Source organism: Calypte anna, chromosome Z, assembly GCF_003957555.1.
Source record: "Calypte anna isolate BGI_N300 chromosome Z, bCalAnn1_v1.p, whole genome shotgun sequence".
In the NCBI taxonomy this organism is placed as follows: Eukaryota; Metazoa; Chordata; class Aves; order Apodiformes; family Trochilidae; genus Calypte; species Calypte anna.
The window spans coordinates 33,478,244-33,503,913 of record NC_044274.1 but is presented as its reverse complement, the minus strand read 5'-3'; the positions used below and the strand labels follow the sequence as shown (position 1 = coordinate 33,503,913).

General features: G+C 38.3%; 1 protein-coding gene across 1 annotated transcript in view; it reads left to right on the top strand.

Annotated features, from left to right (window-relative positions):
• Positions 1 to 25,670, top strand: part of AOPEP (aminopeptidase O (putative)) — a 171,684-nt gene that overhangs the window by 53,299 nt on the left and 92,715 nt on the right. Inside the window, exons 6-10 of the mRNA XM_030467251.1 lie at positions 5,241 to 5,430; positions 10,535 to 10,641; positions 13,063 to 13,165; positions 13,284 to 13,391; positions 20,352 to 20,395. Coding sequence (XP_030323111.1) covers positions 5,241 to 5,430; positions 10,535 to 10,641; positions 13,063 to 13,165; positions 13,284 to 13,391; positions 20,352 to 20,395 — 552 coding nt within the window. The remainder of the gene's footprint in view (positions 1 to 5,240; positions 5,431 to 10,534; positions 10,642 to 13,062; positions 13,166 to 13,283; positions 13,392 to 20,351; positions 20,396 to 25,670) is intronic.

The following is a 25,670-nucleotide window of genomic DNA, read 5'->3' as shown; positions in this document are numbered from 1 at the left end:
CTTCCATGGATGTAAATGTTTCAGGCACACTATGATATATACATAGGATGATACAAAGGATGTATTAGTTGTTTGGTTTTTTTGTGAACATAAAGTTAAGAGAATTTAAATATGTGGAATGAGATGAGTTGATACATTTTCCTTTAGGTTGATCTGATATTATGTGCAAGAGCATTAGATTCTTTGCCCATTTTTTAAAGCACATAAAACATATGTATTTTTGTTCCGGTCAGTATGATTGATTCTTTTACAAAACAAGGTCTCCTGGCATGTAAACATTGCATTTGTCAACTGTTGCAAATATTTTCAATGTGGTTTAGTTTATTTTTTTCATCATAAAGGTCCAGAGCATTTTTGGAATCTGAAGAAAATTTATAAAATTTCTTATATGAATAATATCTGAACAAATCAAATAAAAAGTTGACTTGAAAGTCCAAAGACATTGGAAAGTGCTGTATGTCACAGTTTTATGTGATAACTACATACTGTCTTTTTATGCAGGTTTTAACTTCAAGTCTGTTCGCTTGATGCAGTATGGGACTGGAGATACTGAAAAATGTCAAGAGTTGTACAAGCCCAGTTGTGGGTGTAGCAGCTGTTTGAGCTTAGGCTATTTTTTTTTTCTGCTAACTGTATAATTTCTTCCATTGTATGCCGAGTACCAACTTTACTGTTGTATAGCACTAGAGTTTCTTCTGAGAGGGTTTCACCATACACATCCTAACTGGCTTGTTACTGCAAAATAGGCAAAACTCAACTGGTTGTCTTCCAGTTCAAGGAGTGGCTACTGCTACTCCATAGTATTGACATCTTTAATTGGGTGCTCAACTCAAATCTGAAATGCTGATTTGCTGCACTGAGGTGGCTGATACTATCATATTTCCAGCACACAGGGATTGGTTTTCCTTCTCTATTGGCTATCCTACTGTACTGTTGCATGAGTTATGGAGTAAAAAGTTAGTGATTTGTTCTAGAATTACTTTCAACTGTAAATTCCAGTCACTTACTGGTTTCCCAGTATGGTGATAGGAAAAATTTTTGAAGTTTCCATTATTTCTGGAATAATGATCAGAGCATTTTACCTATGAGTTCCTTATTCTGCAACTGCATCTGCGTGTAAAGTTGAGTTTCTGATACACTACAAGCCAAGGAAATTAAAAAAGGTTGTATCTGTAGTTCTCTCAGTACTGAACTGTAACTTATACCAGAATGCTGGGTAGGCAGATATTGTGTATTCTTGTATCTGCAGACCAATGGCACAAGAGTCCTCAAAGATAAATTAAGCTATCATTTGAAATCTGATGTATATACCACAGACAATATGCTAATACTGTTCTTTGAATCACTGGAATAATACAGGCTGAAGGCAATGTATGAGATACTGCACAAACAGCTAAGGGCTGCCATTTAACTGACTAACTTTCTCAAATTCCAGTACTCCTGAAATCTCAGTGTAATGTGTTTCTATTAAAATATTTTAGAGCAATTTCCACTGTTCCCTTCTACATGTTTAAGTGGGTCTTTTCTGTAAGAGCAATAACTGTCCAACACATTTACCAGCTGATTACTTTTTCTAAATAGGAAAAGATAAGTAGGATGTGGAGTACTATGTAATCATGAAAAATATAGCTTATCATATATATTCCGTTTGTAATAGTGATTTTGGCTGCTGCTTTTGTCTCCAGAAGCTTAATTTTCAAGCTAATATGTCGCAGGCTCTGTTAATTCAATAAATAAAAAAGGTAATGTATCTGCAAATCCGTGTGTGTTAAGAGGGAAAGACCTCTGCTTCAAGAGGAATGGAACAAGTCTGTTAGAAATGAGCTTGATGTTCCTAGTTTAAATGCGTACTTAAGTTAATGCATGTACATTTGTCTTGAGTTTGTGTTACGTTTCTCAACTGATTATGCATGAGCAGCCAAAGACAGCACACTGCTACAGCCTATGAACAAGGCATCTGCATCTAATTCATAAGTTTGGAGAAAAAGCTCTTGTAAAATTGCTTTCAGAGATTTGGTCCCTCAGCTGGTCACATTACTGTTCTGAGCTCTCAGACACATGGGAAACTTTTTATTTGTTAAGGAGATAATTTATTAATATGGTTAGAGTTATGTAAGGACCCTTTGGCCTTTTACACAAAATTTTTTTTTTCCCTTTGGGGCTCAGCTTTTCTTTCTTATGCATTTGTATCATAATTGTAGTGTTGGGATTTCATTTAACTGAAATTAGACTTGGAGAGGCAACTTGCTCCTTCTTTCAGTCAAATTATGCAAATATCTGGCCTGTGAGGGTGTGATTTTGGTGAGAATAGTAACTTTTGCTTTAAAAGTGTAACCAAGTGTGTACTTGCTAAAAACAAGTCATTAAATTCTTTTTCTGTAAGAGCTATTGGGAACTCATCCAACTTCCTGAGAAAGACTGGTGGAGTTTTTGCTAGCTGGTAGAGGTTTTCCACCTTCCTTACCACATCCAGCCAGCCTGTTCTGGCCTGCTTTAGAAACTTGGGCCATGCATCAGCTAGAGGCATTTGTAAGCTGCACCTACCATGTCAGGTCTTGATGTGATTGTTGGGGTGAATCACCTTTGTCCATTCCTAGTGTATGAGTGGATTTCTTTCCCTTTCAAGTCCAATGAAAGCACACAAAAGCCTTATGAATTGTTCCTAGTAAATCAAATGGATGGTAGGAGGGCCAAATTCCTATTTTGTTTAAAAAAAAATAATTTTGCTATTGCAATTTAATCATCATCCTGATTATCTTATTTTTACATAGACACGTTCTTGAATTATTGAGTGTTTTAGGAACTGCACTAATATTAGCCACATGCAATAAATAACATTTCATATTATAGATGATATTAAAAAATGTAGATTTAGTTCGTATCAGTAGAAGTGGAAGGAGTTTCTGGAATTCAAACTTATTGGAAACAGAGAATCAGTATTTTAAACTACTATGTAGAGTCAAAATTCTCCCCGTTCATACTATGGAATGTGTATGTAGAATCAAACATACTCCCCGAACTATAGATGCTGGACATACTACAGAAACATATTCAGTCTTTGATAAAATCACTCAAGATAAATAGGAGCTGGGGCTTTTGTGTCAATATGTGAGGCTCTGAGTTGGAGGTACACTCGCTTGTTAAGGGCAAACAAAATGAAAGGAATCCTTTAAGGTATTCTTAGGAAACAAAGTTGCAGGCTGTACCCAGACCCTAAAATAAAATTCTGCGGCAGCACATAATCTTATTTTTTGACCTTGTAGAAAGTTGTATTCTTATTTTTTGGCCAAAATTTAACACATCTAAATTTTCCTTAGTGAAGTGATTAGTAATCCTTCCATAAAGGGGAAGATTGTCCAAATGCGGCATTTCTATTATCTAAGTGACTGAAAAAAAGAAGGAAATAGAGTCTTTACTTCTACTGTGTATTTATCCACAGTAGACTTAAAATGCTGCTTAGAAGGCCTGAAAAAAAACCCTGTTAAAACATGTTTAGATGCCATGAAGGTACCTTTGTTTTTCTTAACCAAATGGACAAAACAATGCTAGTAGTATGCCTGGAATGTTACTTACTTGGTCTGTTTCTGTGGTTTTTCTTTGCAGCACTGTACACATGCCACAGTTAGGGGTCATTTACTTACAACTGGCAAAGTAATACCCCTGAAGCTTCAGTTAATCTTCTCATCAGGGGCCTTATAACAAAAGCTTCATCGTGTTCAGCAGCTTCTGATCTTGCACTTTCCCCCACTCCTTCTCTCACTTCTCTTAATCAGAATTGCTTTTGGCAAAGATTTGGAGAGCTGCTTTTTTTTTTTTTTTTTTTTTTTCTTGCTTTGTTCTCCTTGACTTGATTCCTCTATTTATTTAATTTGTCATGTTGTTTCTTAAAATGCTAGCTGATTGAAATATGTTAACTGTATTTGCTGGGTGATTATTATTATTTTATAAAGAGATGGTTATTGACTTGGTTTTTGTGTTTAAGTAAGTATCATGCTTTGTGGTCTCAGTTCCAGACATTCAACTGTTTGCAAGAAAACTGTGGGTGTTCTAACATTTCCAACGGAAGGGTAGGGAGGGTGGGGAAGTTCTTCGGAACACTGATGAATAATATTTGGCTCTTGGAAATGTCTTAAGGCCATGCACTCCCCTCCCATGCTTGGGAGGCTGGACTTAGTTTGAAAGACCTGTAGCCTTGAAGGTATTACCATTACGCTTAATTTCCTTTCTAACTGGATGGAGTTGAAAAAACAGTTGAAATGCAGATTATGGATTGAGACAGTGCAGAAGTACTCAGCAGGTGGTGGTCTTGGTTTTTGCCCATCTGTGGCACAGTGCCTTGTTAATGCCTTACATGTTAGTCAGAGGGCTTAATTCTTCTATTTCCTCAATGTACTTAATTTTAAAAGTATGTAACTTTTGAAATCTGTTAACGTCTTTAACGTCTATAAGCAAAGCAGAAGTTGCCTTACAGCAGAACAGTGAGTTGAGTACTGCAGTATTTCACAATGCAGTGTTTTCACTAGCAAGGTATTATTTAATAAATTTTCCCCCCTATTTCTTCTTGCAGTACATGAGTGCAAAGCAGAATATGTATAGATTGGACTGTTCTCTGTTATGCAAAGCAACTATTAGTGAATAGCAAACCTCCTTTTCATTTCTGTGCTTGTGGTAAAGGATGTTCTTCCTCTTCATTTGCAGAAATTATCAACTCTGATCACCAGATGGTATCATTCATACTTGGTTTAAGTTTTAACAATCACATTGTGTGCTTTACATGGCTCTAGTTACATTTGGATAGTGATTTGTTTTCTTTATAAAATATTTCTGCTTTATTTCCAGTTTTGATCATTTAACTGATAAATAATTGCTGCCTGTGTTCCCAGATGCTCATATTTTATTATCCCGGATTATAAATAAATGCTTCTATTGAAGTAAATCAGTCTTGTAATTTGAAAAATATAAAATTTTGGTTTAAGTTACTTCTTACACGTAATAGCTGTTTGACGGTTGAATATAAAACAGCTTCTTGGCAGAATTTTTATTTTGATTCTCTGCCAATTAACGATAAAGTACAATCTAATTCCTAAAAGCACCTGAGTGATAAGTTATCAGTCATGATCTAGCATGCATGTAGCAATAACAGACTGACAAGGCTAATAAACCTTATACATTATTATGTCCATTCCATGCATGTTATAACAGGTCAATAATGTGTTTTATCACTCATTCCTACTGTGCAGCCCACACATCATCTTCCTGTCGCAGAGTGTGTTACCAGGAGGGAGCCATCTCTGTGGAACACGTCTGTGCCATGAAATTGCTCATGCTTGGTTTGGATTGGCTATTGGTGCTCGTGATTGGACTGAGGAGTGGATAAGTGAAGGGTTTGCCACTTTTTTAGAAGATATATTTTGGGCTAGGGCACAACAGGTAAGGTGATGTTGTATCACTTCTCAATTGAATTATGTGGAAGTCAAAACTGTATAGCGTTCTGTGATTTAGCTGTAAATTAAACCTCCTGTGCTATGATGATAAGTCTTTTGAAATAATTAGGAATTTGCATGATAATTTCATTTGAAAAAAAAAAAATTAAAGTCCTTCTTGATCCACAATGAACACTAATCTTTGCAGAGGCAGAGGTCAGTGCAAATGATACTGTAAATGTGTTTGTCACAGATGTGCTCAGTTATTGTCACAGATGTACTGCTCAGTTATTACAATTCAGATATCAAACAGTTGTTCTGCATTCTTTACCCTTGTGTTGTGTTCCTAAAACTGGAATAATCAGAAGAGATTATTATAATATTCCAGGTACCTAATGAAGGTGTCTGCTTTTTTTCTGGCGGGCAGTCAAGAAATGTACCTCAAGACAAAATGGAAACTGATGAAACAGGGCACCAGCACTTACAGTTTATTTTCTCTTATATTGCCTAGCATGAGTTACCCTTGTCAGAGGCTTAAAAATCATTGTCTTGCTTCAAGTGAAAAGCTCATAAATTGCATGTCATCCAATAAACAGTTCTAATTGTTGTACCTCTGCTACTTCAGGTGTTTCATGTGCTAGCTATTTCTTCCTCTGCTTGTGTCAGGTCCTTATTCGACCCCTTAACTCTGCAGAACTCCATCTATGGAAGAGCAAGGTGGGAGTTGCAACTAAAATTGTATGCTCTTCTGAGCCTCCAGTTTATTATCAGGAATATTTACAGCATAAAAAAACCCCCAAATTCCTTGTTGCTTACCATGTTTCTGGGACTACAGAGAGAAGAAAGGCCTCTAAGTACTTTGCTTCTAGTCCTAAAATTAATTTCTGCCTTTACACTGAGCATCAGTCCTCTGCTGTGAGGTGTTCACATTAATTCTGTACTTTAGTAAGAAAACATTTGAATAGAATAGAATAGAATAGAATAGAGTAGAGTAGAGTAGAGTAGAGTAGCGTAGAATAGAATAGAATAGAATAGAATAGAATAGAATAGAATAGAATAGAATAGAATCAATCGGGTTGGAAAGGACCTCTGAAATCATCAAGTCCAACCGTTAATCCACTATTGCCATGGTATTGCCATGTGGCACTGGGTGCCACATCAGTCTCTTATTAAAAACCTTCAGGGACAGAGAATGTTCCTTGGGCAGCCCATTCCAATGTCTGATAACCCTCTCTGTAAAGAATTTCTTCCTAATATCCAGCCTAACCCTCCCCTGGCAGAGCTTAAGTCCATGCCCTCTTGTCTTACTGAGAGCTGCCTGGGAGAAGAGACTGATCCCCCCCTGCCTCCCTCCTCCTTTCAGGGAGTTGTAGAGAGTGATGAGGTCTCCCCTGAGCCTCCTCTTCTCCAGACTGAACACCCCCAGCTCCCTCAGCCCTTCCACACAGGACTTGTGCTGGATCCCTTCACAGCCTCCTTGCTCTTCTCTGGACCTGCTCCAGCACCTCAGTCTCCTTCCTGAACTGAGGGGCCCAGAACTGGACACAGTACTTGAGCTGTGGCCTCACCAGGGCTGAGTACAGGGGCAGAATCCCTTCCCTGGACCTGTTGGCCACACTGTTCCTGATACAGGCCAGGATGCCACTGGCCTTCTTGGCCACCTGGGCACACTGCTGGCTCATTTTAGTTGATGCTCTTCTGTGTAGCTGAATGGAAGAGAGTAAGCAACAAAACAGGGTAATCATGCCCTGTTAATTTAGAAGCTCAGAAAATGTATTACTCCTTTTGGGTTATTTTCCTTTTTAGAATTTACAGAATTACAGAATTGTCATGATTGGAAAAGACTCCTAAGATCAGCACATCTGACTGCCAACCCCCCAAAACCATAAAAATAAAAAATATAGTAATATATATTTTTATATCCCATTCTACTAGATGGGACTAGACTTTTATGTCCACCATTCCACTAGAGCATGGCCTAAAGTGCCTCCTCTACATGATTTTTAAATACCTCACTGGATAGCCTGTTCCAGCACCAGACTACTCTCTCAGTAAAGAAATACTTCTTTATATTTAGTCTAAACCTCCCCTGATGCAACTTCAAGCCATTTTCTCTAGTTGTATTTTTATTTACTTGAGAGAAGAGGCCAACACCCACCTCACTACAACCTCCTTTTAGATAGCTGCAGAGAACAGTAAAGTCTCCTCTCAGCCTCCTCCAAATTAAACAATCCCAGTTCCCTCAGCCTCTTCTCACAGAACTTGTTTTCCAGACTCTACACCAGCTTGGTTGCCCTTCTCTGAACTCTTTCCAGCTCCTCAATGTCCTTCTTGTAGTGAGGGTCCCAGAACCAAAAACAGTACTCGAGATGCAGTCTCACCAGTGCTTAGTACAGGGCTGCAATCACTTCTCTTCTTCCTGATGTCCACACTATTTCTGATACAGGCCAGGATGCTATTGGCCTTCTTGGCCACCTGGGCACTGCTGGGTCAGATTCAGGTGGCTGTTTGCCAGCATCCCCAGGTCCTTTTCTGCTGGGGAGCTTTTCAGCCACTCCACCCCAAGCCTGTAGTGTTTCATGAGGTTCTTGTGACGGAAATGCAGAACCCAACAGTTGGCCTTGTTAAACCTCATACAATTGGCCTTGAGCCATTGATTCAACTTGTCCAGATCCTTCTGCAGAGCTTTCCTACCCTCAGGCAGATCAACACTCCCACCCAACTTGATGTCATTTGCAGTTTGACGCTGAGAAGGCCATGTTTGTTCAGCCTTGAGAAGAGATCTTATTACAATGTTCCAGTACTTTAAGGGGGGCTGCAAATAAGATTGGGACTCCTTGTTTTCAAGGGGTCACATGGACAAGACAAAGGGCAATGGGCACAAGTTGCTTCTGGTGAGATTCTGGTTGAACATAAGAGGACAGTTTCTCACTATGAGGACATTGGAATGGTCTCCCAGGGGAAGTGGTTGATTCCCCCACTCTGGAAAGTTTTAAGTCTCAGCTCAGTAGGGTGCTTGGACATAATGTATAAACAATAATATTAGAAGGGGTGGACCAGAGGATCATTGAGGTCCCTTCCAACTTGACATTCTATGATTCTATGATGATTCTGTGACTTGCTGAGGGAGCACTCAATCCCTTTATCTAGAGCTTTGATAGAGATATTGAACATGACCAGCCCCAAAACTAAGCCCTGGGGAGCACCACTGTTTACAACTTTCTGAGTCTGGCTGTCCATCAGTTATTAATCCAGCAAAGAAAACTCCTGTCTGTGCCATGAAACTGCCAGGTTCTCTAGGAGAATGCTGTGGGAGGTGATGTCAAAGTCTTTACTAAACTCCAGGTAGACAATATCCACAGCCTTTCCTCATCCACTAGACAGGTCACCTGGTCATAGAAGGAGATCAGGTTGGTCAGGAAGGACCTGCGTTTCCTGAACCCATGTTGACTGGACCTGATCCCCAGGCTGTTCTGCACTTGCCGTGTGAGTGCATGCAAGTTGTACTGCTCCATAATTTTTCCAGGCACCAAGGTCAGACTGACAGGCCTGGAGTTTCCTAGATCCTCCTTCCAGCCCTTCTTGTAGATGGGCGTCGCATTGGCAAGCCTCCAGTGATCTGGGGCGTCCCCTGTTAGCCAAGACTGTTGATAAGGGAGAGAGGCTTGACATGCTCTTCTGCCAGCTCCTTCAGGTGCTGTGCATTCATGCAAATGGATGATTATAAGTATATTTCATAGTTCCTGACAATAATTTCATACACCAGTATAAAATCAGTATAATGTAGGGTAATATTAGCTCCTTTTGCTTTCACCCATCTCCCATCTCCCATAACATAGAAGCAGAAATTACAGAATCACAGAATCATCATGGTTGGAAAGGACCTTTGAGATTACGGAGTCCAACCATAGAGACGCAACCCCATACACCCACGGTCTTGGCCACTAGAGCATGCCCTGAAGTGCCACATTTACAGGTTTCATAAATACCTCCAGAGAGGGTGACTCCCTGGGCAGGTTGTTCCAGTGCCTGACCACTCTCTGAATAAAGAAATTCTTGCTAATATCTAATTTAAACCTCCCCTGCTGCAACTTCAGGCCATTTCCTCTAGTGCTGTCAATGTTCACTTGGGAGAAGAGGCCAACATCCACCTACCTACAATCTACTTTCAGATAGCTGTAGGGGGACAATGAGGTCTCCCCTCAGCCTCCTCCAAACTAAATATGCTCAGTTTGCTCATCTGGTTCTTGTATGACTTGTTCTCCAGACCCCTCATCATCTTGGTTCTCTCCTCTGGACATGTCAAACACCTCAGTATCCTTGTAGTGAGGGGCCCAGAACTGAACACAGTACTCAAGGTGTGGCCTCACCAGTGCTGATTGTAGGAATATGATCACTTCCCTACTCCTGCTAGCCATGCCATTCCTGATACAAGCCAGGATGCTGTTGGCCTTCTTGGCCACCTGGGCACATTGCTGATTCGAGTTGAGCTGGCTGTTTGCTAGCACCCCCAGGTCCTTTTCTGCTGAGGAGCTTTCCAGCCAGTCCTCTGCAAGCCGGTAATGTTTCCTGGGGTTGTTGTGGACGAAATTAGATGTTATTTGTAAGCTGACAACTTGGCATTTATTTCATAAGTATGCACCTCTGTTAATATTATGTAAATGGGGGTAAATACAACAGGGTACTTTCATGAATGTGTTAGAAAAAGTAGGAAAGATGAGTCCAAATCAAGGCACAAAGCAGCTCTTTGCTTTCAAGGCTGGGAAGAGTGAAGGTACAACCGAAACTATGTGCCAGGTATCTGTACAATAAATTCGGTTCACGTACTTCCAATCACTAAAGGGAAAGCAACATGCCCATCTTTCTCCTCAGTCAGAAATACATAGCCCACTACTGAACTAATGCATGCAGCAAGGCTTCTGTCTTCCTTAGTGCTACTCTTAAAATAGTAACTGTTATTTTTTTTATTTTATTTTCATAATGAATATTGGTGCTTCTTCCTGAATTTACTGCATGTTAAAGGGAAACAAAACAAGTTTCTCTTTCAGAAAGTTATTAATGTCTATTGGGAAACAGCAATCAGTGATCTGTAGTTTTTTTACACCAAGCAGCTGTCACATGATGAAGAAAAAGGGCAGCAGGAATTGAAAGCTTTACTTCGCTGGCGAAGACTCAGAGATGAGGTGCAGAATTCTGAAGAAGAGCTTCAAGTTTTAAGGTAATAACATGAAAGAATAATCTTTACTTTTGTATGTTCTGTCTCTCCTGTTTTCTACCATTTTCTCCCTTCAAAGAATATGCATCAAAGTCATCTGATTAAACTCACTGTATGTCCTTACTTCCTTCTGAAGAAAAAAGAAAAGTCAACTTAAATTGACTAGGTTATTAGTCATCTGTGTAATTCAATGGCCTTTCAGAAAACTTGGAATTTAGTTTGATATAAAATGTCTAAGAAGTTTAAAAGAGCCTCTATTCATGGAAAAATAAGGCCATTTCCTGAACAAAGGCCAGTGTTTGGAGCCTGAACAGATTCACTTTCTGTGGCTGAAGACAAACACACATATGAGAGTGGCATCTAATTGCCAAGCTAAATGAAGCTTTAAAAAAACAAAGGAAAAAGCATAATGATCTATATTAATCTAGTTTCTCTTTACAAATTACTAATAATGCTATTTAAACAAGATTTTTCTCCTCAGATAATAGATGCTGAGCCCAAGTTTCTTCTTACATATCTAAAGACATTATAGCAAAAAAGGATTCTTGATTTGCTAGTGAATAATAATCTGGGATGCTTTGATTGGTGTCTTGGGCATATACCATAGTGTTTTATCTTGAGCGACTGCTTAATACCACTGCTTGTCTCCCCACAGTCTTTGACCAAGAAAAACAAATTAACTAATCCTAATTCAAACTGGCCCTGCGCTGACCAAATTATGGAAGTAAAGGGACAGATTTCAAGAGATTTACATACCCTTAAGGGTTGGACTTGATGATGTCAGAGGTCCCTTCCAATCCAGACGATTCTATGATTCTATGATTCTATGATCCTCCTATCCTGAAATGCAAGCAGTGTACACAGACCATCTGAAGTAGGTTTTTGCTAATGTGTTCTTTAAAACCTCAAAAAAAAAAAAAAAAAAAGGTTTCTATAGTTCCTAGCTGAACTGTTTTAGTGTTAACAGTTAAAAATTGCTTCCTAATGCACAGATGAACTATCGTTTCTTTCATACAATGTAGATTTTTTCTTTTCTGTCACCAAGTGGAAGTGAAGAACAAACTGATCTCCATCCTCTGTATAATCGACTCTTACATGGTTTTGGAAGGCTGTTGCTATTTCATTCATTTTGAGGCCTTCTCTTCTTTTTGTGCTCTCCCAGTAGGAAAATGCCAACTTTGCATAACTGTAGTCTTTCATTGATCTGTTTTACTTCAAGATTATTGATAGATTGTGTATCCTCTGTGTATGCAGAGTCAATGAAGTTATGCCTTTGCAAGTTATTTGAAGTTATGCTTTATATAATACACACTTGAGAGAAACATAATGCCTTCTCAGTATTCTGGCAATTTCTTCTTCTCTGATGTCTCTAGTTTCTTAGGACTCACCTAAAGGCTTTCCACTTGTTTCAGTCAAATATAAATAATCTCTACTATTTTTGTGGCATGGACTTGTTAGGGTTCTCTCTTTGCATGTATATTGGTTTGTTTGTTGTTTTTTTTTTCTTCTTCTTCATTCTGAAAGAATGTCCATGTGGTTTCCAGAGTTCGTATGTAAGAGAGAAAACTTCAGTCTTGACATTGCACTGGATTTTGAGTCTGTACTGAGGTTTGTGCTGATTTGGGCGTATATTTTTGATACAAGGATATTAGAAGTAATTGATACTGCTACTTCTTGCCAATTATCTGCATATGCCAATTAATCTACACATTATTTTTCTGTTTTATTTTAAACAGTTAAAATTTATCGAGATACAACTTCTTGAATTAAATTTACTGGTCCTAAGTTTGGTTCCTAAACAGTGAAAAAAAACCAGCATTCTGGACAAAATTCCAATAAGAATCCACTACATAGACACAAAAAACGAAGAATGTTTTTCCTTAAAGTAGACATACATATGAAAGAAATTCAGTCCTAGGGGTTAGCTCATGAAAAGGATGTGAGTGATATGGTTTGAAGAATCATGCACTGCTGTGGTCAGGCTTATTCTGTAGAAGTGTGGGGAAAAGATGTTTGGTTTCCAAGACTAGTCATTTAAAAACCCAACTGTAGAGGTTGTTACAGTCACAGACTTATGGTCCCAAGAGAGACATCTGTCCTCAGACCACTGTTAGTTGGATGTTTCCCCCTTCCCCCTATCCATCTCCCTTTCCCTTTCTTGTTTCCTTTTCCTCTCCTCTCCACTCTTCTCCTCTCCTCTTTTCTCTTCTCTATTTGTTTGTCTCTAAGCCAAGTTACTTACTTGAGGTAAAGAAAAAGACTGAACTAGTCACAGGTGTCTAAAGCTACTAAATGAATTTAGTAGTAGCAGTAAATGCAACTAGTCTAAAGCATTTAAAATGCTTTCAACTATGAGAACATGTAAGTTATTAATTATTTATTTACCTGGGTATGCAAGACTTAGACAATGTGTTAAAATTTCAGGCCCAAAAAGGAGAGCACAGGAGAACTGAGTGAGTCTGGAGCATCTATTATCAAATATGGTCTTAAAGCAGAAAAAGCCTTTATGCAAGTTCACTATTTGAAGGTGAGTATTGCCAGCCGATTTTTATTGAAATTGCTTAACTAATATGATAAAGACTTCTTTCTTCTATACATCAGTGAATTAATAGCATCCTATTTGTTTCTGGCTTCATTTCTTGTAGGGTTATTTCCTTTTGCGGTCTCTGTCAAGGACAATGGGAGAGGCATCATACCTTACATCTTTACGAAAATTTGTCCATAAGTTCCATGGGCAGCTTGTCCTTTCTCAGGTACTGTGCTTGGGATAGTTCCTCACATTCTAAAAAAAAACAAATTACCTAAACTTTCAGTTTGATTATTTAAATCACCACTTCTGCTTGTTTTGAAAGAGAAAGGCAATTGTAACTTGGCAGTAGTGGTGAAATTTCTACCTTCTAGAGTGCAAAACATTTTTTTAAATTATGGGTTAACATAACTCGGACACCCCACTAGCTGGTGATAATATAAACAATGGGTGATTTATTATTTTTTTTTTTTTTAGAAAAACTTAATCTTTTGAAAGGTCAGTATTCATAGGTGCTGGTGTTCTGAAAAACAGGGTGGTTTATCTTACTGGAATTATCTCCTGTTTGTATGCACATAGCTATGTGCATAATGCAGGTAAAAAATCTGTGTACTATATAACTTCTATTCTATGCTTTTTGTGGTTTTATCTTCTTTCATAGCAGCTTAAACCCAACTTTCACTGCTGTTGCTGGGGAATAAATTTTAATATCATCCTGTTGCTTCATCACTGTGTTAAAAATGAAAAGAGGATAGGGATATACTCCACTGTAAGGACATTTGCTTTCTTTGTAAGAAATCTTTAAAATTATATTTATTTCGGTGTCTGGTATAGGTATATAAGCAATCACAGTAGGAATTGCAAATGCAGAAGCAATGAAGTCAAGTTAGTACAAAGTTTATTATTCCAGTTCCTTCTTGAGCAAGTGTGCTGTGAGTGTTTAAATGAATAAATATGTCAAATAAATCAAGGTAGAAATGTTGTACAAATATCATAGTGTTGTACTTTCCCCTTTTCCAAAATAACTGTGAAAGCTACCAGCTTTAGGAATTGCAGGGACAAGGGAAAGTAAAAACAGTGAAAATAATTACCCATGTTCTGAATACTAGTCTTGTTTTCAGTTCTTGTAGTATTTTTCCTAGATGTGAAGCTGCAGGTGCAAGGAAATTACTTCAGATGTGAAGCATTAATCAGTTTGCCTTTTTTGTTAATTTTGATTGCATGTTCAGTATGTTTTTAATACTAGTTTTTGTTTATTTTAGTTACCAACATATGAGTAAAGCAAGTCTGGAATCTTTGAGAAGGATTTACAAAATATGTTCTGTTTTATTTTCAGTGACAGCATTCTCTTTGTAGCTGCTTTGAATGAACTTTAAAAATAATGAATTGGGTGTTACTTACTACAATAAATAGAAAGAGTGCAAGCTGCTGATAGCCTTATGTTACTTACTACAATAAATAGAAAGAGTGCAAGCTGCTGATAGCCTTAACACAGTGGAAGAACATTTGAGGAATTCAGTTGTTTGCAGATTTTAATTTTCATGTAGTTCTCTCTGTCATAATAATAATCCAGGTTCTGTAGTGTTCATCCATATGATGAAGTTATTATCTTCCATAGTGAAATGACAGTTAAGGAGGCAGTGCTTAAAAAAAATCAATATCTATTCTATCCTTAGAGGTTCTAAAGGCAAATGTCTAGATCAAAGCCCACTGTGTATGTACCTATATCATGTTCCTGGAAGCCAATTTGTGTAGCCACATACAATTATTATAATTTTATAAAATTATCTGATCACACAAATTGCCATTCAACTACAACCTTGTATGACTCTTGTAACTAGAATGGAAAGTCTGAGTGTGCAGTGTGCATTTATTTTTATGTTCCAGTCTCTAGAATATTTTCTTTAGACAAAAAACCAAAAATTTGTCTCTGTAGTTTGTCCCCAGCTGTTCCATGCTTACTGGAATGTGATCTTGAGTGAACAGCTGCTGACATTGGTGGGATGTGGTGTGGTCTTAAGTGCTGTCCCATCCCTAGGAGTCTCTCAGACAGGGGTCTTTGCTTTATACACTCTCATGTGCTTGAAAACAGAAATAGATGGGTCAGTTTTACTCAGATTGAGTAATTTTCCTATTCCAATCCTTGCATAAGTAAAGCATATTCCTACTTTTTTGTTAGCTGTGCACCATGCAGTCTTCATTCATTTTCCTTGTATGTATGCATGGTGAAACAGTGTTTAAATAGATGAACGCTGACCTTTTATTATTTCTCTCTTCCAAAGGCCTTTGCCTCATTTATGTGGAATAGGTGTTGCTATTGTATGAAGAAGCTGCTTTGTATTTTGTTCTCTGTTCATTGTTCTTAGGAACTTTATTTACCATACAGTATGCTTCTCTTCCTCTTCCACTTTCTAACAAATATAAGGCAATAAAAAAGACTGCTTCACTAGGTCAGACATTAACCATGTTTAAAAGGCTTATGTATATGACAACTTATTCATTTATGGATCAGCTAATAACATTGTGAATTTTGACAACCCATTATGTTTGCATATAAAGATCTGACCATATCTTTAGACCATATCTTTATTCCAGTACAAGTATCTTGAAAACAGGAACACTGAAAATATTGTGATTGAAGTGTAAATAAGACTAGGTTAGTAAAAGTCATTAACATGATATAAGACAAGATGTACTTTGTGAGAAAATTTTATTTCTTTTTTCAAATATACATGTTTTATATCTCTAAATTACATATTTTTTGCAAAGATATAATTTTTCATAATTGCAGAATATTAATGTGTATTTTGAAGCACAGAGAGATCAGAATGAAGTAGGGCTAGGAAATGAAACCAAAGATGAAGGAGAGAATACTGAAGATAAGGGTTGCCCAGATTTTTTATGATCATTTATAATAGAGAGAAGTGATTGAAAAGTCATTGTGTCACACATTTTCATGGCCAACAGTATAGTTGTATAAAATAATCAAGTTTATTTTGGTGTAATTTAGCTCAAATATGAAGATCTGAAAAGAAGCTATAAATTTTACACACATCATAGTCTTCTATCAGGGAAGCAACCCATATATCTGAAAATGTTTTTGACCTTTCTGATAGAATATACAAATCCTTCCCATTGCTGCTGAATTTGAAAGTTTTGAACTTCAGTTTTGGTGAACCTTCTTGTATTTGCACTTCTGTTGTAGTAGTTTCTCACTTCTCTGCTGACATGAACCTTTTTTATTTGCTTAGCTCCCATTTGGCATCCTTCAAGCTTAAAATTACATGGTAGATTGTCATGTGATACCATTTGACTGGAAAGATTCTTTAATTCTGACCAGTGCAAACCACCTAGGGAGCAGTCAAAGCATATGTTTTTTTCCCATGCTGAATCACAGCTCCATTTTCTTTGATTTAGTGAGATGTATTTTAAATAATCAGAGTCAAATGCATGTGCTGGGCGGTCTTAAAAAGAAGTCCAAAGAATGACTGAGGGTACAAGCATTGATACAAACCAGATCTAGTTAATCTTTTGCTTAGGTATTTATGTTATTTCTTATATATTTATAGATGTAAAATGGCAGATATCTTCATTTAATTAAATTTTTAAGGCTTGTTATAGTCAATATTTTTAGTGGATAGTGAGAATTTGTGTAACTTCCAAAAAAATTAAATATTTCAATTGAATTTGAGAAAATATATTTTCTGTTGTCAAAGCATTAGAAGGGCATGCATTTACTTCCATACCTTGAGTCTTGTTAGAATCTTCTCAACAACAGGAGGAATGCCAATGCTTTTTCCAATGAATTGGGTGACAATCAGCATACTTTTTCCAACATAACTGGTGTCTGAATGGGCTTACCCACTAAGGTATATTCTGATACATACAAAGACTTTTTATGTGAAAGACCTGGGGCTCTGACAGAAACCGTTATACAAATATAGCTGTAGTGATTCAAGGCTTGCTTCTTCCCTCGGTTATTCACACTCACACTATACCTAAGTGGGCAAAATAAGTCTTGCTAGTATGGAGACTTTACTAGATTGAAAGCACTGAACTGTGAATTTGGGAAGCTCAGGCAGGAATACAGCTTGCCTTCTGCTGCTTTGCTACACAGGGACAATAAACCCAGTGAGAATAATTCCAGGGAAAGGCCATCCAGGAAGCTGGTATCACCTTAAATATCCATAAAAACATTTACCACAAATCTTTTTCAGATCCTCATATGTGCTGTTTTCTTCTTTGCCATAATAGTTAGTCGATGTACCTTAGGGAATTCCTAGTGATCTGAAGTCTTGGTTTGTGGTGTTTTGAAAGCTGGGAGGCCACAGGGGTGGCTCCTGTGAGAATCTGCTGCTGCTCCCCGAGCTCCAATTCTGGCACTGCCTCAGCACAAGCAGATCCGGGAAGCCCCATGTCCCTCTTTGAGTAACCTATTCAGGAAAAGGAAAATGAAAATGTAAAAAAAAGACCTGCAGAGCAAAGAAGAGGAAGAGATGAGAGCAGTGCCAGACCAAAGACTTCAAGGGCAGTGAGGAAGGAGGGGGAAAAGGGGCCCGAGCAGAGATTTCCCTGCAACCCATGGAGGAGCATGGTGGAGCAGTCCCTGAAAGGAGCACTTGGGACAGATAGGGATTTGCAGCCTTCGAAGGATCACTGTGGTGACAAGAATTGGAGTAATAATATAGCATCTTTAGGTATTAAATAAAAGTTCTTCTAAACCCATATCTGTCAAGTTACTGCTTCAAATAGCCTTCATTCCTAGCATTCTTAAAATTACTTCTCCCAACCTCCTTTCCAGTCATATGGTCTTAAAAAACCCAATATTATCCCCTAACTCTTATCTTGGACATTTCTGAACTATTTCACCTAAGGAGGAAGAAAAAAAATATCCTGAGGATAAAATGTCATTCTAGATGATTAAAATTTGGCGATATTATAAGCAACTGAAAATTCAGGCCTGTAGTGGGATGTGTCATGCAGATTTTATGATAGGCAAATGTTAAAACTCTGTTTTGGAGCATCAAAATAGAAACATTTATGATAAAACAGAATAGATTCATCCTATTTTTAAGAAAATGTGTAGAGCAATGCTTACTGTGTAGAGTCCTGGAGCAGGTCCAAAGGAGAGCAACTAAGCTGGTGAAGGGACTCGAGCACAGACTCTATGAGGAGAGGCTGAGGGAGCTGGGGCTGTTCAGCCTGGAGAAGAGGAGGCTCAGAGGAGACCTCATCACTCTCTACAACTCCCTGAAAGGAGGTTGTAGCCAGGTGGGGATTGGCCTCTTTTCCCAGGCAACTCTCAGCAAGACAAGAGGGCACGGTTTTAAGTTGTGCAGGGGGAGGTTTAGGTTGGACATTAGAAAGAATTTCTTTACTGAGAGGGTGATCAAGCATTGGAATGGGCTTCCCAGGGAAGTAGTGGATTCTCCATCCCTGGAGATATTTAAAAAGAGACTGGATGTGACACTCAGTGCCATGATCTAGTAACCTCAGCGGTAGTGGATCAAGGGTTGGACTTGATGATCTCTGAGGTCCCTTCCAACCCAGCCAATTCTATGATTCTATGATTCTATGGAGACGTCTTTACTCTCAAAAGAGATGCTTAATTTCATCCTATATTGTGCAGAATACAAAAACACTTCTAACACCAAAGGTATCTTTGAGTGTACTATAGGATTGATTATGAGATTGATGGAGCAATGATGCATTAATGATACAGAGATGGTGCAAGCAGTATCACGGATGACCACTTCAGAATTACTTTTCACACACTTTTGAAACAACTCTAATGATGATCTTTTCATGTTCTTTATTTCTGTGTATTTCTTTATTTCCACAAGCGGAAGGAGGCTGTAGTTCCATTTACATACCGAATAATGGTACAGAACTGCTGCTAGTAGTTTGAAGCACAGGGATTTAATGCTTTGTCATCATATTAGGAATATATTGTAGGTAGGACAGAGCAACTCCTTCCGTAGTTCATTAAGGCATTCTTGCCACTGCAACACTGAGCCCAGTGCCATGTAATTTACCTTTTGTCATAAGTAAATTTTACAGCCACTACAACATAGCTTGAATCTCACTTATAATCTAAAGGAGGAAGATCTAACTGTGTTAGCAATAGTTTCAATTGTGAATCACTTGTTATTTGATTCCCTACCAGTATTGTAATCAGATAGAGAAATGGCATCTTTTTTTGTTGAATGCCATGGCAGCATCCCTAAATAAAAGGTTTCTACCTTTTAGGAAACAGTCTTCAAGACGTTAGATGTCAAGTACTTGTAATCAGAAATTAGCTTGCACTTACATCTTTCAGTGAGGAATATGATTAGCCTGGGAAACTTGTCTCCACAAAGATTAGTATTAATAAAGTGGATGTATTGCTATATCAAGTAGCATAAAAGTAAGTAATTGATATTAATAAATCCTCTTGATAGATTGTCCAGAGGAGTGGATTGTGTCAAAGAGAATGTCATTAAAATTAGGTCCTGCATTGTGGGGGATGCCAGAGAACCTTTTTTTTATGTCAGATACAACCTTCTAAGGAGAGCTTATCATCTAATTCTAAGTGAGGGTGATAGTAATGCTATTCTACTGGCATAGTATCATCTTTATAAATACATGGAAGAAATTCTAGCTACCTCTGAAAAGTTTACTCCTTAGTTGGTGTGGTTGGCAGCAACATTGTGAATTCTGTCACTGAATGAAGAGTAGATGAGAATTTTCAGTCGGGTATGTGCTTTAAGGAAAAAAAAAATACCATATGTGGTTAAAGACTGTGGTAGCATAATCACAGTGGAGAGGACATAAACATCCTTAGCTTTAGTGTTTCTTTGCCCCTGAGTTTGTGAATCTGCAGCCTTTAACTGTTTTAAATGCAGTTTGTGTGTGTGTGTATTATAGATTGATTAAAAAGTAGGAATGTGGGATTGTATTAAAATAATCAGCTGGCTTTTCAAGCCCATTCCCTTTCAATATTGACATGTTTTCCTTGTGTGGGTTGGAAAACTGACAAATATAGTACATGTTGTATAAATAACTGAGCAGTATATCACCACACTGGATATATAAACTTCCTTCTTATCACTATGTTATCTGCAGTCTTTGTAAATCTATTGCTCACTAGTAATGTGGACACAGAGTTACATCTTAATAAACCTACTAACTGGGATTTGTTTTTCAGGATTTTCTTTGTATGCTGTTGGAAGACAACCCTGAACAGAAAGAGTAAGTGAGAACCAGGCTAGAAGAGTCAAAGAAGAAAATGGAAATGAGATTTAAATATCAGCTGTGCTAGCCAGAAAAGAATAGCAGATCACTTAGTCTTCTGCTTGTTTTTTCCAAGCATGCGGTTATCGTTCTTTGAAAAGTCTCAGATATGTATACACACAAAAATGAGACTTGCTGCACTGTTGATATCCTGTGTTCCCTCTGAGCCTTTAACTTGCATGGTAGGGCAGCAATGAGGTCCTGTGTACATTATACAAGTTGAAGTGCCAGGTGCAGTTGCCTCCTCAGATTATTCTGTGATTCTCCTGAAAGCTGCATAACATTGGTACATAACAACCTAAAGCAAGGAGCCCAGACCTTTGCCATTTATCTGGGAAACCAGAGCATGTAGATTTTCCTCAAGCAGTAGTCTGGCACCATCCCCCCACCTCCCTGACACAGTGTGCTGAACAGGGAAGGCTGAAAAATGCTAACAGAAATCCAGCATTGTCACATCTCCTGATACAACCCAGGTGATAGCCAAAGGAGATCTGGACTGGACCACCTTACTTTTTAGTCTCCTTCTCAGAGAGGACCTAGGTGTGGCTGGATCCTATTTTCCTCTCAGGCCTGGGTTCCCCTTTGAGGGAGAACAATGGCAGCCCCTCAGGCTGTCCAGTACCACTTGATCATATTGAGGTGAAATGATACTCAAGGTCTGTATTTGAACATAAGATTTAATTTGAACTACAGAAGAAATAAAAGCATTCAGGCTGATACTACAATTATTATATACACTCAGGGTACACAATCAAAAAGGCTGATTAACTAGATCTCAAAAAGTCAAAATACATGGTTGTTAAGGCTGTGCAACCAGGGAAAAATTGTTTTTACTTAATGATTTTAGGAAAGAGAAGGAGAAGGAGAAAGAAAAAGGGATAAGGGGGAAGAGGAAGAAAGAAGGTGAAGAAAAGAAAGATAACAGAAAATCACCACTCCTGAATCCAGTGTTTTGCCAGCCAGTGGGGGGAGGGTTGGTGGGTGGCAAAGAAACTCCCCAAACCCAACAGTATAGCCCCTCATTTTATAGGCCTGTTTTGCTTAGTAAGCATGGTTGAGGCATACCAGGTTGAACAACTGGAACAGACCTCTGCCTGCTTGGCTCCTCAACCCTTATCTCTATCATATGCATCCTCTAGGCAATTACTGATGTCCCCTTCCTCTCCATCAATCCCTTTCGAAATGCTAACGAGGATTGTTAGGGCTTGGAAGGGACCCTAACATTGTATGAGTTTATGATGATTTGTTCAAGGTTTGCAAAAGTTGGCTTGGTGCTGCTTCCTGCAGACCAGAGTGCCAACAGGGTCCAAAGGAGGGATTAAAATAGTTCCCCCACCTGGTCCTTTACAAACGTTAATTGCCAGGCATGTCCTTCAAAATCCTGCTGTATGGGACTATGACTGGCCAAATAGGGTAGAGTTAGTGTTTAGCAGAGTTTTGAATCCCTCCTTGTGCATCCATTGCTTTGTTCTGCACTACTACAGGCTGTTGTACAAATACGGATTCTTTTGTAGTGGAACTTTACATAGTGTAGTTCTTAAAAACAAGGTATTCACTTGGAAAATGTAGGTTTGGGGAGCTTTTTGAAAGTCTTCATAAATGTGGATCAATGGTTTAGAGAAAAAAAAAGGATGGAAGATATTCATAGAAGTCAAATATATTCAGTTTATTAGTGAAACACTTAGGGGATGATGGACAGTGAAGCTAGTTATCCCTGAGATAATATGTTTTGTGGCATCATGGGTTAAAATTTGGTGGTGTTACATTTTCCCATGATGTACTGTAGAGTGATTCTTTGCTTATATATGGGCATGGGTTTCCTGCCCAAATATAATCAGGGACATTAAATGGGATATATGTCAAAGTGAATTGTTTAATGGCATTATTATACATTGATTTATTGATAAAATCTCTGTTTTGTTTCCTTTCTTTGCTTGTGTTTCTCTGAAGTCCAAAACCAGTGCAGAATATATATGACTAAGTATCTGAGTTTCAGTCTAGGAACATGCCAAAGCATTTAATCTTTCAGTGAGACTAACACAAAAGGAATATGTCTTCATTTGCATTGCATCCTATTTCAGAATGTATGGATGAAATTTCAGATCTGTGGTAATTCACTTTAATATTAGACATACAGCATATCTGAACTTACCTACTGCCAAAGTTACCTCAGGTGCAGCTATGAACAGCAACACAAAGAAGAACAGAACATCTAGATATACAGAAAGGCTTTATTTAAGTGATTCTGCCCCTGTACTCTGCACTGGTGAGGCCACACCTTGAGTACTGTGACCAGTTCTGGGCCCCTCAGTTTAGGAAGGAGATTGAGGTCCTAGAGCGGGTCCAAAGGAGGGCAACTAGGCTGGTGAAGGGACTTGAGCACAGATCCTATGAGGAGAGGCTGAGGGAGCTGGGGCTGTTCAGCCTGGAGAAGAGGAGGCTCAGGGAAGACCTCATCACTCTCTACGACTCCCTGAAAGGAGGTGGGAGCCAGGTGGGGGTTGGTCTCTTTTCCCAGGCAACTCTAAGCAAGACAAGAGGGCATGGTCTCAAGTTGTGCCAGGGGAGGTTTAGGTTGGGTATTAGAAAGAATTTATTTACGGAGAGAGTGATCAAACACTGGAATAGGCTTCCCAGGGAAGTAGTGGATTCTCTGTCCCTGGAGATATTTAAAGAGACTGGATGTGGCACTCAGTGCCATGGTCTGGTAACTGCAGCGGTACTGGATCAAGGGTTGGACTCGATGATCTCTGAGGTCCCTTCCAACCCAGCTGATTCTATGATTCTATGATTTTTTATCTGCTATGAAGATGGTTTTTCATTCTTGAGTGTATTCTCTTGCTAGTACATGAATACTAGCATGAGGCAAAAGCAAAGGGGTGAATGATAAAAAATATTTTTAGGGTGCTTTTTTGCACAAACTCTCATTGTTAGGAATGAAATGCATTTCAAGATAGAGTAAGGAAATTCTTTGTAGCAGACAAAGCCGCCTTTACTTGTAAAATCCTACCAAGTAAAATTTAATGCTGAAACTAAATGCTTCTTATTTGAAGAATATTGTGTTGCAATAGCCTGAAGTTTATAAAGGAGGCTGGACCTAATAATAAAAAAAATAAAGAAAAGAGAATTAGTCATAGAGAATCAAGACAAATCCTGCCCTCAGCTGTGGCAACAGATGAAAACCAGTGTAGCTAGGGGTAGAAATTGGCTTATGGGAGACTTTTGTAATGAGAACAAGATTAACATTGGCAGCAAGCAATTGTACAATGGCATGCAAATTTTCTGTAATTATTACATTGGTGTAACGCAACATTTGTTTTCTGCTATTGGATACAGCAATCTATGTCTTAAAGACTCCCACTCTCCTGGTAATTAATTCCTTTAGTTTTTAGTTACAAGGGATTTTTTTAGTATATTCCCAGCAATGAGGAGTTCCAAGATACAGATGTAACATCTTAAGTAGCAGCCACTGATTTTTGCTGCTCTCTGTACTCAGAGGAGGAGGATTATATGCATTGTTTCTAGAACTACTCTACTTCCTGCTCTGACTCAATTTTAATGGCATATGAGCTGTAGGAATCCATTCTCCAAGGCAGAATCCTCCTGTTTCTGGGCTGGAAACTAACATCAGACAGGCCTAGCTGTATGTGGCCTTTCAGAACTTCCTTACTTGCACTGAAGGCAGATTATTTTTGTGTGTGAAGGAGTAATAGCAAGAAGAGCAAACAAATATCTATCATTACTCTTCTGTATTTTTAAAACCTCATAAAATATAACATGCCCTGGCTATAGCCTCACATTATCTTGGACTTTCTGTAGAAAATCTACCATCCTATATATAACTGAGGCAACTTATTTCCTCATATATAATTTGAAACTTCACTATATTAAAAAAATCACAAACCAAACCAAACAACAAAAACCTGTCTTATATGTCTGTGCATCACAGTGCACTAGATTTAATAAAAGTCCCGGTTTCTCTCTTCTCACCAAGTTTTTTACCCAGAATCCTTGTAAATTGATCCTCTCCACATCTGCCCAGCAAAGACATATTTTAAATGGCCCTGAAAGAGAATGTGAATTTCACTAGCCACAGATAAATCAGTGTTTCAGCTGTTTGTGCTCTTCACAACAGCAGATTCTTTTGAGCAGGTCATGTCTATTCTTTGAGGTTTTCTGATGGTACTTTTTATTTAATTTCATTAATAAAACAAATAAGTACACTAATAAAGTTATGGTTTTAATAATACACAATAAACAATGGAAGGCTTATTTTACAGCTCTGCTATTTGTACTGTCAACAACTCAGGCTTACGAACCACAGTCCTTGGATGACTTCATAAATTGTTATTTAAGTACTAAATATATATTAAAATATTGCTGCAATTTCAAATCACTCAGCAATACAGGTACATGTCTCTTTCATACTTGTTTTTTTTGCTACTACACATTGCCATGAATGTGGTGATTTTGATTGAGAAAAGCAGCTGGTAGGCTCCCAAATCCCAAAGCAAATAATTGAGAAAGATTTTTTTCCAGTGTTTTTACTTGCTCCATTTTTTAGTAAGCCACAGTGTATATGCTGGGGGGAAAAAAATTAAGACGAGTTTAATGGTCAAATGAGAGTATATTTTCCTAGCTGCTAGCTCTGCTTCGGCACTGGAACACTAAGATGTATTGGTTTTGATTCACACAGTAAAAATTAAAGAACTGATATTTTAATTATTCTGCTTCAGACACAATAAGTGGTATAATCCATCTCATCTACCTTTTAATATATAACATTTGAGAGTCCAGTTTTAAGCTACTCATGTATATGGCCTCTGTAGTTAGCATATAGGATGTCATGTGGGGCAGTGCCAAATGCCTTGCAGAAATCCACATAAATGACATCAGTAGCTCTGCTTCTATCCACCATCTCTGTAGCTTTGTCGTAGAAGACCACCAAATTGGTCACACATGATTTGCCTTTAGTGAAGCTATGTTGACTGTCACTAATCACATCCTTATTTTCCACGTGTCCCAGCAGATTTTCCAGGAGGATCTGTTCCATGATCTTGCCTGGCACAGAAGAGAGACTGACTGGCCTGTAGTTCCCCCAAGTCTTTCTTTTTCTCCTTTTTAAAAATTGGATCTATGTTGCTTTTTTTTCCTATCAGCAGACACCTCACCAGACCACTATGACCAGAGGTTTAGCAACTACATCCACCAGCTCTCTCAGGGCTTGTGGATG